The sequence below is a fragment of the Manis pentadactyla genome, chromosome 12 (assembly GCF_030020395.1).
Source record: "Manis pentadactyla isolate mManPen7 chromosome 12, mManPen7.hap1, whole genome shotgun sequence".
NCBI classification, from domain to species: domain Eukaryota; kingdom Metazoa; phylum Chordata; class Mammalia; order Pholidota; family Manidae; genus Manis; species Manis pentadactyla.
The window spans coordinates 108,472,659-108,490,431 of NC_080030.1; the positions used below are offsets into that span (position 1 = coordinate 108,472,659).

Sequence of the window (17,773 nt, forward strand, 5' to 3'; positions counted from 1 at the left end):
ATGTTAGTATGACAGTGGTTCCCCGCGGCCTTTACACTGAGCTGAAGCTCCCTGGTCTGTGTCCCCTGCTCATGAACCCAGTGCTCATGAAGCTGCTCGCCAGTAACAGCCGGGATGGGGTCCTGGAGGCCGTGCGCGTCTTCGGAAACCTCTCCCAGGACCAGGATGTCTGCAGCTTCATTGTGCAGAAACGTGGTGAGTCAACAGCGCTCGCGACCAGAAACACACGCTTGCCGACCAGCAGCTGAGCAGCGTCGGCGCCCTGCTGTCTCTGGTGGTCCTCGTCCCACTGAGACAGCAGTGCTTTACATGCGACTGTCCCGCCCTCACGGGGGCTGGCGGCTCGGGGTGCAGCATGCACGGAGGCAGTGCTGTGCTCCCCTGCCCCTTGTGAGGGGTCTTCTGGCTTCTGATGTAGGACGAGTGTGTGTGTGTGTGTGTGTGTGTGTGTGCACGCACACACGTGCAGTGGAGACGGTCTGTATTCATCACTTCTGCCCATGGAAATGGACTCGAGACACTCTCCTTCCGGTACTGGAGTGTTCGTTACAGTGTTGCTTGTAATAGCACAAAAAATGGAAATAATCTAAATGTCTATCAACAGGCAAGAGGATAAATACGTCTATTCATGTGACCAAATATTCTACAGTAATTAAAATAAATGAAGTAGAGGCCCACGTGCCACACGGGCCCACCTCAAACACATACTATAGGAGCAAAAAGCTACTGACAGGAGGATATATACAGAATAATGCCACATATAAGCTTTAAAACATGCAAAAACAGTCTTGGGTTTGTTATATGATCTATGCAGGTAATGGTGTGAGGTATAAAAGGCATTTGGAAATAATTAAGTCCTCATCTGAGGTGGAAACTATCTTTGGAGGGGAAAGGATGCCCAGATATATACAGATGGGTCTGTAACGTTTCATTCATGAACTGGTGACAGGTGCACCGTGTTCTGTGTGCCCCCAGTACCTCGTGTAGGAATAGCAACCAGACATGCCAAATCACTGTGTTCATGGCAGAAACTGAGGTCATGCGGTGTGTGTGGGTTTAAGGCAGCGCCGCCCATCACCTTCCCTCCCCAGCGGTGACGGCTCACGTTTTGGTGCCTATTCCTTAGACTCTTAAACACACAGGGACGTGACGCAGCCTTTGCCCGGCTCACTGCCCACCCGCCCCTGGGGCCCAGCTCTCAGGCATGCAGGAGGGGAGCAGGCAGAGCCCAAGCCATCTCCGTCCTGCCTGGCCTTTGCCCAGCCTGCTGGGGGGACGAAACAGGACAAACAGTCCCAGTTCAGGAAAACAGGGAAGTGGCTCCCAGTGGTGGGGAGCCTGTGCCGACCTGAGGCGTCCCTTGCTCTCAGGTCCTGCCTTGCCACAAGCCACACTCAGGGGTCTGAGCAGGTCTCCTGGTCTGGTCCTGGAAGCTTCAGGGAAGACAGCAGAGCCTCCTCCCCACCCCCAGGGCCGTGCAGTTAAAGAAAATTGCTCCTGCAGGTTCAAAAGTGCCCTTGCAAACAACCAGGTGTTAGAGATGAGTGCCACCTGCATGGCTGGAAGTCTGTGGTTCCCTCGTCTCCGTGGGCAGAGCCTCCATTGCCACCCTGAGGGAGCTGCTGCCCAGGTCCATATGGCAGTATCTGGGTACAGGGATCCTGGGGGATGGTGGCAAAGCCACTGGGCAGTGGGTACAGCCTTAGGAAGGATGGGTTTAAGCCCCTGGCAGGGTTTCCGGCTTTGCATGCCCACTTGCCCTTTGCCATTTGTGAACTAGGACAGCCAGCACCCCGAGCGTTACCGTCCCGTTTGCCCTCTGCCTTCCCAGTGCACAAGTTCATGATGGCTCTGCTGGACTCTAAGCACCAGGATATTTGCTTTTCTGCGTGCGGTGTGCTCCTAAATCTCACGGTGGATGAAGACAGGCGTGTCATCCTAAAAGAAGAAGGTGGCGTTAAAAAGTAAGTTCTGAGGTCCTCAGTTCCGACTCTCTCAGGATTCAGAGGACAGAGTTTTCTCAGACTCTTGTTATTGCTCTGGGATGGAGGTATGGCAGCATCTGGGAGCACCCAGCTGGGGCTAAGGAGATTTAGGTGCTGCTGGACGTTAAGGTAATTCAGAACTGGGTCATTGCTACTTGACAGCTACTTATATTTGTAGATATGAAGTCTTTTTAAATATTCACTGAATTATATGTAATGCATATTAAATATTACAGAAATATTCATCATCATGCTAGAAATATAAAAATTAAAGTGATTCTGACCCAATACGTTCTCAGCCTGACTCTCATTAACTCAGGCTAGTGGAATGTCTGAGAGATCTCGGGCCTACTGACTGGCAGCTGGCCTCCTTGGTTTGCAAAACCTTATGGAACTTGAGTGAGAACCTCACTGCGGCGTCGTCGGGTTTTGGAGATGGAGACACCCACAGCCTCTCAATCCTGCTGTCATCATTTTTAGGTAAGCCTCCTGGCTTTAAGTCGAGTGTTATCAGAATGAGAGGGTTTTTTTCTGTCACCCGTGAGGATAAGGATGGGTGTGTGTTTCTGTGGCTCTGTTTGTGTCAGCCACAGGCGCATGGTGAGGAGTGTGGTGGTGTGGAACTGTCTGGGAGAGGCTGACTGTGATCTGCAGGGGGGACGCAAGGCTTGGAAGTCACTGGGTACCGTCACGATTTCTCCGGTATTTATTCCTTGGATTTTCTGTAGACTGCATAAATAAAGGACCTCAGCATAAATTATTGCTGTTTTAAAGTGTATAGACATCGTTGTAATTGAGAAAATATGGCTAAAGCCTTCTATGAATTCAGTCATGGTCTTAATGTTTTAATTAGCAGTTTTGTTGATCAGCATTGGGGGAGGGCCTGTGAAATTACTGGACGGCGTGGTGGGGCTCACGTCCTTGGTCGCCGGAAATCACTGCTGCAAACTGAAGGAGAGAGGGTAGTTCCTTATGTTAAGAAATTTCTATTCTTAGGATAATTTTTTCCTCCGGCATTAGGTATAAAAACAATGACTTGGATCGTAAAGGAGGTGAATGTTTTCAATAATCCTTTTCCCAAACTGGAATGTCCCTTCCATTGCCCACTGGGTGGGCTAAGCAGGGCTGTGCGGACAGGCTCCGTGTGGCCCAGAAGCGGTGGGTTCAGGTCCCGGGGCTCTTGGCCGTGCCGTCTGACAAGGGGACCGAACACGCTGGTCAGACAAGCGTCCGAGAGCAGCGGGAAGGCGGGAGGCTGCCGCGCGCAGTCCGGACTTAAGCGTTTCGCCCCCGACAGTCTTCAACCTTGGCCTTCACCTCTCCGAATCTGTTTTCTCACCTCTGCGCCGGGGGTGCTGGTGTCCGCTCGGCGCGGCTGTCAGGGCGGTCGGTGAGCAGGCGTGCGCCCCGAGCCTGCCGGGGCCTGACGCGCAGCGAGCCCCGGCCCCGGCCGCCAAGGGCTTCTCTGTGCGGCCGGAGCCCTCGGTGCTGTGTCGTCAAACAGAAACCCAGGCCAGAAGCGACTTCAAAGAATCGGGTCGCTAGGCGGATGTGAAATTTGCCTTTTCCAGGTGAACGTGGCCTCGTGTGTGTAAGAGGCCGTTGAATCACCGGGCTCCCTGTCGGCTCCGCGCCGGCTCAGCCCGCCGCAGCCGGTTCTCAGCTGGGGCACATCGCCGGGGTCGCGGGCAGGGTCAAAGCAACAGGCCACAGCTGGCCCGGCCCGTCCGCTGCAGCCGGGCCGGGAACTCTGGGGTGAGGCCGGCCACGCGCTTTGCGGGAGCCCCACAGGCGAGCGTGCGGCGCGCCAGGGCTGAGGACTTCGCGCCGGTTACCGGGGGAGGTCGAGGCGGCCACGGGAAGGAAGCGCCGAGGAGGAGGAGCAGGAGGCCGGGAGGTGAGCTGTGGCCCGAAGCCTGCTGCAGGGGCTCTCGGGGCCTGAGGGCCATGCCGCGCAGCCGCGCGTCCCTGAGCGACCCCCTCGGAGGCGGGCGTCACCTGCCCCCCTGCGGAAGGCCTGGCCCTGGGCCGCCTCGTTGCTGTGGAAACAGCCCTCTGCCCGTCCCTCCTGCTTCCCGCCAGGCTTCTCCCTGGGAATGGCCTCAGCCACCTCCAGGCTCCCTGCTGCGCTCAGTGTGCAGCTGTGTCTGTCACGGGCGCACCTCCCTGTCCGTGTGTCCCATTCAGGGCATGAGATGGGGGTGCAGGGCTGTAGGGCTGTGGTGCCTCCAGGGCAGGCTCTGTGGCTTCCTGTGGCACCCAAGTCTGGGGCAATCAATCATATGTAACAAAAATGGGGGTGTGGGCCCAGCGGTCCCCCATCAGGGCCTGCCGCACCCCCATCAACCTTCCATGGGGCCAGGCGGGGCTTCTCCTGGGGCCTCCGAGCCCGCGCGCCCCTGCAGGTGCCATATCCCCTCCCCACCTATCCAGGGGCTGCCCGGCCTTGCAGGCCCTTCTCAGACAGCCTGACAAGCCCACAGTCTAGTCATAGGAAACCTGCCCGTCTCAGGTGGCATCAGTCAGGAATGTGGTGACTTCCCCTGTGTCACTGGTGTGTGACTTTCACCTTATTTTCCCACTCAGAGTGAGACACTTTAGGGAAAGGACACTGTCTCCTACAAAGCAGGTCCTCGACGGGTGCTTGGGGACTGGCATCGCGAACATTTCAGAGCACCTTCATTCCGTCCTCGTAAGATCTGCCTGAGCTCACTAGCCGGGTGGCAGGGAGGAAGGTAGGTCCAGGAGGCTTAAGTGGCTCGCCTGAGTCATAACCTGGCCGACACAGGACTTCTCATCGGAAAATACCGTCTGGCCATGCGTTTCTGTGGCCCCATTGCTGAGGACACCCTTCCCTACCCGCCCCGTGGAAGGGCCTGTGGCATTTTTAACAAGAATCAGCGCAGCCGACCAGGGAGTCGGGCCACCAGCGCAGCGCGCGGCGCTTCCTCCTGCGGTGGGAGGACGGGCCGCTCCCAGGCGTCTCCCTCCGGGCTGCGGGCCTCCCACCTCGCGTCCGACGGGCTGCAGCTGTGTCGGCCAGCTGAGCAGGAGCAAGTGAAATGGCTGCGCGGCTGAGACTGTGCTTGAATTTCAGGTCTTGCACAGACAGCTAAGGAACAGACCGTTTAGAAGACAGGAAGAGCGTTCAGCCACAAAGCCCTGCTGGTGTACGAGCGCTGGCTTTATACATGATAGCAGGCAATTGCTAGGGTCTTCTAAGTTTTCTTGGTGGGTGACTGGAGGAAAAAGGAGGACGTAACGGTCCCGGGATGGCTGGAATGTTGACACCGTCCTGGAAAGCTGCCTCCTGATGACCTGCAGGCGCTTGTTACAAACACACGGGCAGTTCATGAGCCGCGTGCCTGGCGCTTCTCTCCGGGGAGCCGGCAGCTGGGGATCGGAGCGCACGTGGTATTATTGCAAACCCAGAAAGAACCGGGTCATGTAATGTCCATCATGAGGCACGTGGGACTGATCCCCTAGGTTATGGGGTAAGGGTAGAGGGGCCGGTGTCCAGGCTAGCGGCTCAAATCATCAAGCCCGGGCCAGAGAGCCGTCAGGGGCTTCTGGGCCGTGCGAGGGCTGTGCCTCATGACGGGGCAGTGCTCGACGCCCGACAGCGACCCGGTGCTGAACTGCGAGCTGGGAAACAGCACAGGGGACCTAGCGGGTAGGGGACGCTCCTCTGGACGCTGCAGGGTACGTACACTACAAAAGAGATGTGTTATAATGGTCACTGGCAATTTTATTGTTTTCAGTCTTTTAATCCTAATACCGTATCTAAAATTCTAGTACTTGCTAGTGTGCTGTGCACAAACAAAGCTTACAAATGATGTGTTATCTAAGTCAGGACTTCTCACACTGTGACCAACACCTTGAAAAAATGAAGTAGCAAAGAAAGAAAATATCAGACCATGTTATGTGCTGTCAAGATAAGTACATTGTGAAACAGAAGTATTTGTTGTATATAAGTATGTAAGAATATGTATACAGTCATAACACAATATGTATTTCTTAGGCCTAGGTCACAGTCAAAAAGTTTGAAAAAGATCTAAATTTTGCTTGAATTAGCCTCTGCCATTCTTTGCAGTGAGTTTCAAAATTTAATACCTAGTATAAGACGGCACTTCTTATAATTTGCTGTGCTTACTTTGAGACTTCGGGCGGCCTTTCTCTTACCTGCAGCTGCCCGGCCTCTCCTGTTGTCTCGTCTAACCAGCTGACAATTAACAGGGGCCGACTGTGGACGGATTCGGATGGATAGGCCAAGCCTCAAGAGAAGTAACATAGTCTTGACATTAGATTAAAAAACAAAAACACCAAAACAAGAGATTTGCTGAAACCATGAAATCCAGCCAGAGGCCTGGCAGGGGAAGGGGCCGTGAAGGGCCCAGGTGGCCCGTGGAGTGCCCTGCAGGAGAGCTGGGCTGCCCGGCACTGACCTCAGAGCTGCACAGCCGCCGCTTGGTGGGACGGAGGGCAAACTAGGGTTCCTGGCTCCCTTAGCTTAGCCAGGTGGTGACACCCACACCAGTAGTCCAGAGTAAACAGGGCGCACACAAGTACTCAGGGTAGAAAATTTGATGTGAATAGTAACAAAATATTTTATAATAGGATTTTAATTGGCCCATTGAAAAAACTTGCAAATTATGCGAGGTAGCAACATTGTGGGGCTTCGTGGCCCCCACCTAGGCAGTCTGCCCCGGCCGCAGACCTAGAAATGGCAGAGCCACGTTCTGACAGGCCGGTGCATCTCCAGATTCAGCTGTGCTCCTCTCCCAAAAGATTCCTGACTCCTTTGGTATCTGTCACCTGCTGAAGTAATTAACTTTTCCAAAGTGCACAGAAGTATGTGACCTAGTAATACTTTGTCTGTCCTGAGAAGTTACAATCCAATTACTGGATGTGGATTCACATAAAAGCACTAGGGGTTAGTTGAAATAAGAGCTTGATTCAATACAGGATTGTTTGGAGATTATTGTCCTTTTTTATTAAGAGATAAAAATATCTTATTTAAAAATATTTGTAAAGACAGAAGTGAGTAAAGAACTCCCATAAAAAGCCTTTTAACTCCCAAATCCTATCCATGTCATGTTGAAATTCGAGATGACCCAGGAAGAGGTCAACTCATGCCACCAAAAAAATCAGCCTTTATTCAGTAGGATTACATCTAAGTGATTGCTGTAATTCTGACTTTTCTGATACAGATGAAGAACTAGCACTGGATGGCAGTTTTGGTCAAGACCTGAAAAGCTATCACAAGCTCCACTGGGAAACGGAATTCAAACCCGTGGCCCAGCAGCTTCTGAGCAGACTCCGGAGCCGCCGCACCTTCCTGGAGCGCCTGCCCAGCCCTGCTGTCTGACGCGGCGCACACCCACCGCACACACAGGATGTCAGCTCTCCCTTTGTAAGAAGCGGTAACAAACGTGAACATTTTTTCAGTATTAACAAATATTCAGAGTTTTTCAGGTACTATTTCTAGTGAGTAGGTTAACTATTTTAAAAGAAATAAGCATTTCTTCTTGTTAGATATTATGGAAAAATGAGTAAACGTGTTGTATTTTCTGGTATGAGAAATAGAGGATGAAAATATATCAACGGTTTTTCTAAAGAAATGACTTTTCTATTCTTAAAACCCTAACTTAACAATTCCCGCATTTAAATGCTTCAGCTCAGTAGTCAAGCGAACGGTGCAATGAAGACTGTTAGATTTTATACAGAGTAAGAATGGTGGTCAAAGTTATTAGAAATACATGACTAATAAACATCTTCACTAATTCTTTTATCATCAAATAGCAATTTTCTGGTTAGGTACTAGTACTTTTCTGGTCCTCATAATAAGAGGAGTAAGCAGAAAAAATTGGAGAAGACTGCTGTGGGCCATCTACTCTTCATTAAATAACTAAAATAGATGAAAAAGGGAGCATTTTATCTGTTTTTCTTTTTTTCATTTGAAATAACTAGACCAGACACTCCTTCTAAGTGTAACTCTCTGTGACTAGGGAGGTAATATAATGGACCAGAAAAAGTGCAGGCTTAGGTGGATGGCAAATCTCAGTCTGAATCCTAGCTCTCCCCCGCTTGGGTCTTGAGCAAGCAACCTAGTGTCTTTAGCTTCAACTGTAAAATGGGAATAATACCCGTTTTATTGTAGTTTAGGAAAAAAAAAAACATTTAATGGGAAGATTCCCTGGTACAGTGTCTGATACGTAGTAGGTGTGCAATAAATTATAACATTATGATGGTAATTAGTTTATTAGCTTTATTATTCTTTTTAGGATAAATTTGGCCTTAAAATATATGATACAAGCAAAGAAATTGAGATCACTGCTGTTATCCTATACTAGCTAAATGAAGATTTGGAAATAAAAGCAGATTTACTACTCTGCTTGGAGAAAAGCTATTGTTAATGGTTCATCTCTCATCCTGCAAAATACCAAGACTAATGGGAGAAGGCTCCTGAAGACCATTAGAAAAAAACCAAAATTTCTAGGAACCAAAAGAATGTCTAAGGGGCTCTTCTAGTCTGGGGCTCATCCCTGGTCAGGGCTCAGCAACATCCTCTAGGGAGGCACTCACCTTCTTACAGTCTCTCATCAAAGTATCTGCTAGTAGATAGGCTGCAACGGATGAAATCACTTTAAGTCTGAGGCTCTAATCTCTCAGAAACTTCTAAGGATCTAAGTCTTTCTTTTTACCTGTAGCAGGCTATATCTTGTACTTTCAGTGAAAAAGATTTAAAAAATTTTCCTGCTTAAAACAGCTGCTCAGTATTTATGACAAATGCAGGGACTCACAGGCACCACTGCACCTGTTCTCCTGCACACTGAAGGTCTCCCCCTCAGTCTCTGTGCAAGCTGCAACATTTGGGACCATCTATCTGCCTTTTTTCTTTAATTGTGGTAAAAAACACATAACATAAAATTCACCTTTCTTAACTATTTTTGAATACATGTTTTAGTGATGTTAAGTATATTCATTGTTCTGCAACAGATCTCCAGAACTTTTTCATCTTGCAAAAACTGAAACTCTGCATCCATTAAACAGCTCCCCATCCCTCTTGCCTCCTGCCCCTAGCAACCACCATTCTACTTTCTGCTTCTATGAAGTCAGCTAGTTTAGATATTGCATATAAATGGAACCATATAGTATTTGTCTTTTGTGTGACTGGCTTTTTCACTTAGCATACTGTTCTCAAAGTTCATCCATGTTAAAGCATGTAACACGATTTCCCTCCTTTTTTAAAGCTGAATGATATTTCCTTACCTGTATATACCACATTTTGTTTATCCATTCATCTATCAGTAGACACTGGGGTTGCTTCTCCCTCATGGCTGCTGTGAATAATGCTATGAACATAGGTGTGTAAATAGATTTTCAAGATCCTGCTTTCAATTCTTTTGGCTTCCCAGAGGTGGAATTACTGGATCATACAGTAGTTCTATTTTTAATTTTTTGAGGAACCTCTGTACTGTTTTCCATAGAGGCTTCACCATTTCACATTACCACCAACAGTGCACAAGAGTTCTGATTTCTTCACATCTTCGCCAACAGCTATTTTGGTTTCTTTTTACAGTAACCATCCTAATGCATATGAAGTGATATTTCATTGTGGTTTTGATTTGCATTTCTCTAATAATTAATGATGTTAAATATCTTTTTTTTTTTTTTTTTTGGTCATTTGTATATCATCTTTGGAGAAATGTCTATTCAAGTCTTTTGCCGGTTTTTTTAGTCAGGCTATTTGTTTTTGTTGTTTTGTTGCAGGGATTCTTTATATATGCTGGATATTAACCTCTTATCATATATATAAATATTTTGCAAATATTTTCTCCCATTCCTTAGATTGCCTTTTCACTGTTGATTGTGCCCTTTGATGCACAAAAGTTGAAGTTTGATGTAGTTCTATTTGTCTATTTTTTCTTTTGTCTTTGCTATGTTTTTTATAACACCAAATGTTTTTCTCATATGAGTTTTATAGTTTTAGTTGTTATATTTAGGTATTTAATCTGTTTTGGTTAATCTTTATATAAGATTTGAGGTAAGGGTCTAACTTCTTTTTTTTGGCTTGTGGATATCCAGTTTTCCCAGAAATGTTTGTGGAAGCAACTGTCCTTTCCTCATTGAATGGTCTTGGCACCCTTGTTGAAGATTATTTGACCATATACATGAGGGAGTATTTGTGGGCTCTCTGTTCTACTCCACTGGTTTATATATGTCTTTATAGTGCAATACCGTTTTGATTACTGCAGCTTTATAATATGTTATCAGGTGACACCTGATAACATGTGGTCTTCATGTGAGACCACCAACTTTGTTCTTTTTCAAGATTGTTTTGGCTGTTTGGGGTCTTTTAAGACTCCATATGAATTTTAGGATGGATTTTTCTTTTTCTGCAAACAGTGGCATTTTTTTTTTCAGAGATTGCATTGAATCTGTAGATTACTTTAGGTAGTATTGACATCTTAACAATATGAAGTCTTCCAATCCATGAACACAGTATGTCTATTTATTTGTGTATTCTTTAATCTCTTACAGCAGTGTTTTGTAGTTTTTAGGGTACAAGTCTTTCATCTCCAAGGTTAAGTTTATTCTTAGTATTTATTTTCTTTGATGCTTCTGTAAATGGAATTGCTTTCTTAATTTCCTTTTCAGATTGTTCATTTTTAGTGTATAGAATTGCAACTGAATTTTTGTTTCTTGCACCTTTGCTGAATTTATTCTAACATGCTATTTTGTGGAATCTGTAAGGCTTTCTACATATAAGTCCATGTCATCTGTGAACAGAGATATTTACGGTTTGAATTTGGATGCATTTTTTTCTTATTCTTGCCTAATTGCTCTGGCTAGGACTTTCAGTGCTGTGTTGAACAGGAGTGGAGAGAGGAGGCATCCTTGACCTTAGAGGAAAAGCTTTCAGTCTTTCACTGAGTATATTAGCTATGGGCTTTTCATATATGGCCTTTATTACACTGAGGTAGTTTCCTTCTACTCCTAGTTTGTTGAGTGTTTCTTATCATGAAATAGTGTTGAATTTTGTCAAGTGCTTTTTATGCACCAGCTGAGATGATGGTGGGTTTTTTTCCTCCTTCATTCTATTAATGCAGTGTATTACATTGATCAGTTTCTGTGTGTTAAACCATCCTTGCATTCCTGGAATAAATCCCATGTCATCCTTTTAATGTGCTGTTGAATTCTCTTTGCTAGTATTTTGTTAAGGGTTTTTGCATCAATATTCATAAGCATATTGGTCTGTGGTTTTCTTGTAGTGTGTCTGGCTTTGGTATTAGGGTAATACTGGCCTCACAGAATGACTTTGGAAGTGTTCCCTTCTCTTCAATGTTTTGAAAGAGTTAGAGGATTGTTTGGTATTAGCTCTTCATTAAATGTTTGGTAGAATTTTGTAATGAAACTGGTCCTGGGATTTTTTGCAGGGTGTTTGATTACTGACTCAATCTCCTTCCTAATTATATCTGTTTTAGATATTCTATTTCTTTATGATTTAGTCTTGGTAGGTTTTGTCCAATCGGCATACAGTTATTCACAAAAGTCTCTTATAATCCTTTTTATTTGTTACATTTTAATGTCCTTTTCATTTCTGATTTTATTTGAGTCTTAATCTAAAGTTTGTCGCTTTTGTTGATTTTTTTCAAAGAACTCTTAGTTTTGTTGACTTTTTTCCAATTGTTTTTCTATTTTCTTCCTTCTGCTAGCTTTGGATTTAGATTGCTCTTTCTCTAATTCCTTAAAGTATAAAGTTAGGTTAAGATCTTCCTTCTTTTTTAATGTAAGGGTTTATATCTATAAACTTCCTTCTTAGCACTGCATCCCATAAATTTTAGTATATTGTATTTTCATCCTAATTGGTCTTGAAATATTTTCTAATTCCTTTTGTGATTTCTTCTTTGATAAACTGGTTGTTTAAGATGCATTGTTTAATCTCCACATACTCGTGGATTTTCCTGTTTTTCTTTCCACTAATTCTAGTTTCACTTCCATTCCATTGTGATCAGAAAAGATACTTTGTATGACTTCAATCTTTTAAGATTTAAGTCTTGTTTTGTGGCCTAACGTGGTCAAACATGGAGAATATTCCATGTGCAGTTGAAAAGAATGTGTATTTTCCTGCTGTTAGATGGAGAGTGTTCTGTAAATGTCTGATAGGACCAAACGGTGCAACTTTGTAAAGTTGTTCAAATCCTGTTTCTTTATTCCTCTTCTGGTTGTTCTATCCATTATTGAAAGTGGGGTACTGAACCACCTATTGTGTTGCAATTTATTTCTCTCTTCGGTTCTGTTAATGTTTACTTCGTATATTTAGGAGCTTTGGTATTTGGTGATAATGTATTTATAATCATTATATCTTCTTGGTGAATTGACCCTTTTGTTTGATATTAGTATAGCTGCCTCTGTTCTCTTTTGGTTACCATTTGCATGGAATATCTTTCTCCATTCTGTCACTTCCAGCCTGTATGGGTCCTTAGATCTAAAGTTAGTCTCTTATAGACAGCATACATGTGGGTCCTCTTTTTAAATTTTATCCATTCAGCTAATCTGTGTATTTTGGGGAGTTCAATCCATTTACACTTAATGTAATTACTGACAGGAAGTATTTACGACTTTACTACTGCTATTTTGTTAAGTGTTTTCTGTATGTTTTGTAGCTTTTTTGTCCTTTGTTTCTCCTCTTACCCCTTTTCCTTTGTTTCCTTTTTTTTTTGCAGAGACATGCTTTTATGTCCTCATTTCTTTGTAAATTCTAGAGATATTTTCTTTGTGGTTATCATGGGAATTATATTTAAAAGACCTTACAGTTATAATAATCAGTTTTAAACTGATAACAACTTAAATTTAACACAAAAACTCCACTCCTTTACACCCTGTCCACCCTCCACTTTGTGGTTATTGATGTCACAAATTATATCTATAAATTTTGTACCACTAACATAGATTATAGTGGTTTTTCTTGCTTTTATCTTTCAAATTCTGTACAAGAACTAAAAGTGGATTTAAGTATCAAAATTACAGCAATACTATATTTCTGTAGAAACTAAGGTTTCTGTTTGTCCACATATTTATCAACACTAGAGAACTGTATTTTCATACGGCCTTGCATTAGTCTGTAGCATCCTTTTATTTCAGCTTAGACTTCTTTTAAACATTTCTTGTAGGGCAGGTCTGGTGGTAACAAACTCCCTCAGATACATCCTGGGAAAGTCCTAAGTTCTCCATTTTTTTAAAGAATAGTCTTGCTGAATAGTATATTCTTGGTTGTTTTTTCCTTTCAGCACTTTGAATATATCGTTCTCCTGCCATCTGGCAAGGCTTTTGCTGAAAAACTGGCTGGTAATCGCATAGAAGCTCCCTTGTACATGACAAGTTACTTTCAGGATTCTTTTTCTTTGATTTTCATCAGTTTGATTACAGTCTTTCTCAACGCGGTTTCTTTGGATTTATCCTTCTTGCAGTTTGTTGAGCTTGAATTAGTATGCCTATATCTTTCCTCAGATTTGCCAAGTTTTAATCCATTACCTTTAAATAAATTCTCTGCCCGTTTTTCTCTCTCTTCTGTAACGTGTATTGGCCTGCTTGATGGTGTGCTGAAGTCCCTTAGGCTGTCTTAACTTTTCTTCATTTTTCTTTTTGTCCCAACTTGGTAATATCAAATAACCTGTCTTCAAGATTACTGGTTTGTCCTCCTGTCTCATCAGATCTCCTGCCAAACTCTGGATTTTTCAATTCAGTTATCATATTCCTCAGCTCCAGAATTTGGTTCTTTATTTAAAGTTTCTCTTTTACAGTCTTCTCATTCTATTCATCTTTTTCCTGATTTTTTATTCTCTTTTCATTGACCATCTTCAAGACAATTGCTTTAAATTCTTGTCAGGTAATTCAGAGATCTGCTTTTCTTTTAAGGTAGGTCTCTAGAGATTTGTTTCTTAGATTGAGCTATGTTTTCCTGTTTTTTTTATATGCCTTGTAAATTTTCTTGAGGTTTGGGCATTTGAAAAATAACCACTTCTTCCAGTTTATACAGACTGACTTTGCCAGTCTCTCGAACCTTCCCTGGCTGTGTGTGTGTGTGTGTGTGGTGTGGTGTGTGTGTGTGTGGTGTGTGTGTGGTGTGGTGTGTGTGTGGTGTGTGTGTGTGGTGTGTGTGTGTGTGTGGTGTGTGGTGTGTGTGTGTGTGTAGTTGTGTGTGTGGTGTGTGTGTGTGATGTGTGTATGTGTGGTGTGTGTGTGTGGTATGTGTGGTGTGTGTGTGTGTGTGTGTGTGTGTGGTGTGTGTGGTGTGAGTGTGGTTTGTGTGTGTGTGTGGTGTGTGGTGTGTATGTGGTGTGTGTGTGTGTGATGTGTGTGGTGTGTGTGTGTGTGTGTGGTGTGTGTGTGTGTGTTGTGAGTGTGGTTTGTGTGTGTGTATGGTGTGTGTGTGTGGTGTGTGTGTGTGTGTGGTGTGTATGTGGTGTGTGTGGTGTGTGTGTGTGTGTGGTGTGTGTGTGTGTGTTGTGAGTGTGGTTTGTGTGTATGGTGTGTGTGTGAGTGTGGTGTGTGTGTGGTGTGTGTGTGTGTGGTGTGTGTGTATTATTCCAGGGTGTGTGTGTATTATTCCAGGGTATACACATTCTTTTAACCATCTTAGTTTCCCCAGGAGGCTCGCCCCTGCTTTTTCTCAGGAGCTTTGTCTCCGTTTCTGCTGTGCTGCTGTCTGTACTCTCCGGCACCCTCTGTACCTGCCTGCAGAATTATAGACCCTTTGATGCTCGAATGTACCCCTGTGCTCACTTCTGCTTCGAGTGGCTTCCAGCCAGCATCCAAACTATGCCGCCACTCCCACTGGTACTTCAAGTCTGGTGAGACAGAACCTAGTCCAGGTGGCCACCGGACAAGCGGGAATGTCGACCACAGGCTCCCGTTTTCCTTTCTGTCCTGAGGAAGGAACGGTAACTGGGAGCGTCCTCTCGGTTGTGTCAGGCTGTGCTGGGCCGGGGAAGGGCCAGGGCCCGCAGACCTTCCTACGGGCTTCGCTGAAGCCCCTGCTGGCTTGGTGTTTGCCTGGGTGCTGAGCTTCCCGGTTAGTTTCTGGAGACCTCACAAAGGTACTTTGGCTCTTACATTATTGTTAACTCAGGGTCTCCCTGAGGAACGAAGAACTGGAGCTTCACTGGGGATGTCACTACTCATTCCCCTGCCTTGTGCTGTCCCTTGACATTCACTAGACACAGATGTGCTAATAAACTATCTTAATGATGGAAAACATGCTTATCCAACAAGTTTTATCTTACCTACCAATGCTCTATCAAAACCAATCTGAAATAGCTAGACCATTAGATGAATGAAAATCTCAGCTTTTAAATGAATTTTAAGTTAAAAACACCACCACTGTTTATATGAAGTTAAATAACTGGTAAAAATACCTGTTTGGAATTTAATCTCATTCTTATAGTAATACTAAATTAAATTTGCCTTAAAAACGTTCCCCAACTCTTACCAAAAAACAGATTTTAAACTTTGAATCCTGGAAATATCAACCAGAAATCTTTTTATGATTATTTAAGAAAAAACTTTCCTCTTGTGGAGGAGGGTTTTTTGTTATTCCATAAAGTATTCTACCTTCTCCCATTGTTTTGTAAACTGTTAGGATTTGTGATGTTACTATAATCTTTGAAGCTGTTTTAGTTTTGAGAAAACATTCTGAGTAACAGGAAACACCTGCTGAATCAGAGGTGTTGAAACATCAACTCTGTATCACAGGCTTGCCTTCACTGCTTTAGGTATAAGCACCATTTTTACTCATTAAAATTTTCATTTTGGCTTGTGATTTCTAAGAAGCAATTGAAAAGTCAGCAGATTCAGATAATGCATCAGCTTGTCTTGTTCTGTGATCACCCTAGTGCCGGTCAGAACCTCTGCAAGCAGCTCTGCATTTCCAGAAGGGAGCTCAGAGGACAGAGGAGCCGAACAAGAACCTGACTGTACCCAGTGAGCCGGACTCTGGGCTCGCCCGCTGCTGGGTCAGGGCAGCAGGCAGCAAAGGGCAGACGCGGGCTGCGACCCAGTGGGCAGGACGCGAGCCAGCAACGGGCTCCCACGATGACGAGGATTTCCAGCCCAAGTGTTCGTCTGGTTGTCTCGCTGTGTCCTTGAAGTTAGGTGCCACCTCCCCTCGTCTCCCTACCCCATTATAAATTTGTAGGAACTGGATTGAACTCAATAAATGTGACAGTTATTGCAACAGCTTTGATTAAATTTAGAGCTATTTCTAGTTTTTTTGTTCTGTAGTTGCCCCCTAATTAGCCCTTGTTTCTAATAAGTCTGGTTGAACTCTAAAACATCTCAGTTCAAAAGCAACAAGGCGCGGGCCGCACCAGGCCTTCTCAGGGGGTCTGAGAGAGGATCACAAAGGCCCACCCTTCCCCGAGTCCTTCGGAATGACTTCCAGACTCTGCCACGTAACAGCAGCCTCTCATCTGATTGTGTGTTACTTATGAATCTACTTGCCTTATAAAACGGTAAACAAACTCAGAATTATTACTGATTGTGAAGGATTGGGACAGCACTAAAACTGGAGAAAAATTATCCTTTATTGAAAAATACCAATAATACTGACAGACTTCAAAAGCAATTCATACTTCCAGAATACAAAGTACTTAATACATTTTTCAAACCTGTTTACATTTCAAAGTTAGCATTTTGTAAATCAAATTTGATAACCTGACTTAAAAATATCTTCCAGCTTTATTATTTAAGGAGCTGCATAACCTGTGAAGTGGGCACCACAAGGTGGGCAGAATGCACCAGGCTGTGCAGCGGGCAGCAGTCCACAGCAATGCTTCCCACAGCTTTGGTGCTAGAAAGAAAAATACTGCACAAGACAGCTACCCTCAGTGTCAGAGAACTTTGGGAAATGGCATATCCAGAGATAGCCAGCTTTTCTAATAATTTACACACTTTCATTTAAGATTGCTTTTTGAAGAAAATATTTTAAGATACCACTGTAATGTCATCAATAGTTCTGAATTTTAAAAAACTATAATGAAAGAAATGAACTTTACCATCAAAATGGTCTTCGCTGAGCTGTAAGAATTCTGTTTTTAGATGCAAAAAAAATGAACACATATGCAAGTTTCATTCGAAACCACACAAATTATGTATGTAGGCTCAGACAATAGCAGTGTTCACTTTATTACTAACAGCTTAACTGGGACAGCCACTCTGTGCACTCCACCAGCAAGAATAGCAGCACCAAGATCTAAAATTCCTTATATATAAAAGCTTATGTCACTTTCCAAGTCCCATTCTCTGCATGCTCCAATTCGTGTTCTTATTTGACATAAAAGCAACGAGATTTGGAGAGTTACTAGCTGCTGTATTAAAACAGTTATGCAGCAGCTTGTACTGTCAAAAAGCAAAACACTGTGAATGGCAGCCGGTCTTCACAGCCCTGAACAGGAAGCTGCCAAGCACATGCTGCTCATGCCAGCAGTAGCCTTTCCACAGTAAAAGAGCAGAAACTAAAGGAGTCATGGCACATGGGTGTCTGAATTCTCTGATCTACCATTGGTCCTGCGGCTTAGTACCTTCCCCTCGTAGAGCACGTCTGCTGATCGCTCCATCACCGTAACGGAGGAGAGGCGTCAGGTCATATAGCGGGTAATGGCTCTCAGAGCGTAAAGGAGTTCTGCTTGCATCCTAGCTTCTATAAGAAGCAGATTAACGTGAACCTGAATACAAAACAACATCGCTTAAGGTAATGTTATAAGCCTGCAGTTTTTCAGAGCATC

At 44.5% G+C, this 17,773-nt stretch overlaps 2 protein-coding genes across 6 annotated transcripts in view; one reads left to right on the top strand and one right to left on the bottom strand.

The window, feature by feature from the left end:
- The window catches only part of ARMC2 (armadillo repeat containing 2), an 87,707-nt gene extending 71,277 nt beyond the window's left edge, over window positions 1–16,430 (top strand). Inside the window, exons 15-19 of the mRNA XM_057489466.1 lie at window positions 82–195; window positions 1,832–1,964; window positions 2,305–2,465; window positions 7,196–7,398; window positions 15,884–16,430. Of these exons, the coding sequence (XP_057345449.1) occupies window positions 82–195; window positions 1,832–1,964; window positions 2,305–2,465; window positions 7,196–7,353 (566 nt within the window). The 3' untranslated portion in view covers window positions 7,354–7,398; window positions 15,884–16,430. The remainder of the gene's footprint in view (window positions 1–81; window positions 196–1,831; window positions 1,965–2,304; window positions 2,466–7,195; window positions 7,399–15,883) is intronic.
- A 125-nt stretch (window positions 16,431–16,555) lies between these two features.
- The window catches only part of SESN1 (sestrin 1), an 80,903-nt gene continuing 79,685 nt past the window's right edge, over window positions 16,556–17,773 (bottom strand). For all 5 annotated transcript variants that reach the window (XM_036902918.2, XM_057489470.1, XM_057489471.1 and 2 more), the window contains one exon: window positions 16,556–17,713. In XM_036902918.2, the coding sequence (XP_036758813.2) occupies window positions 17,627–17,713 (87 nt within the window). In that variant the 3' untranslated portion in view covers window positions 16,556–17,626. The remainder of the gene's footprint in view (window positions 17,714–17,773) is intronic.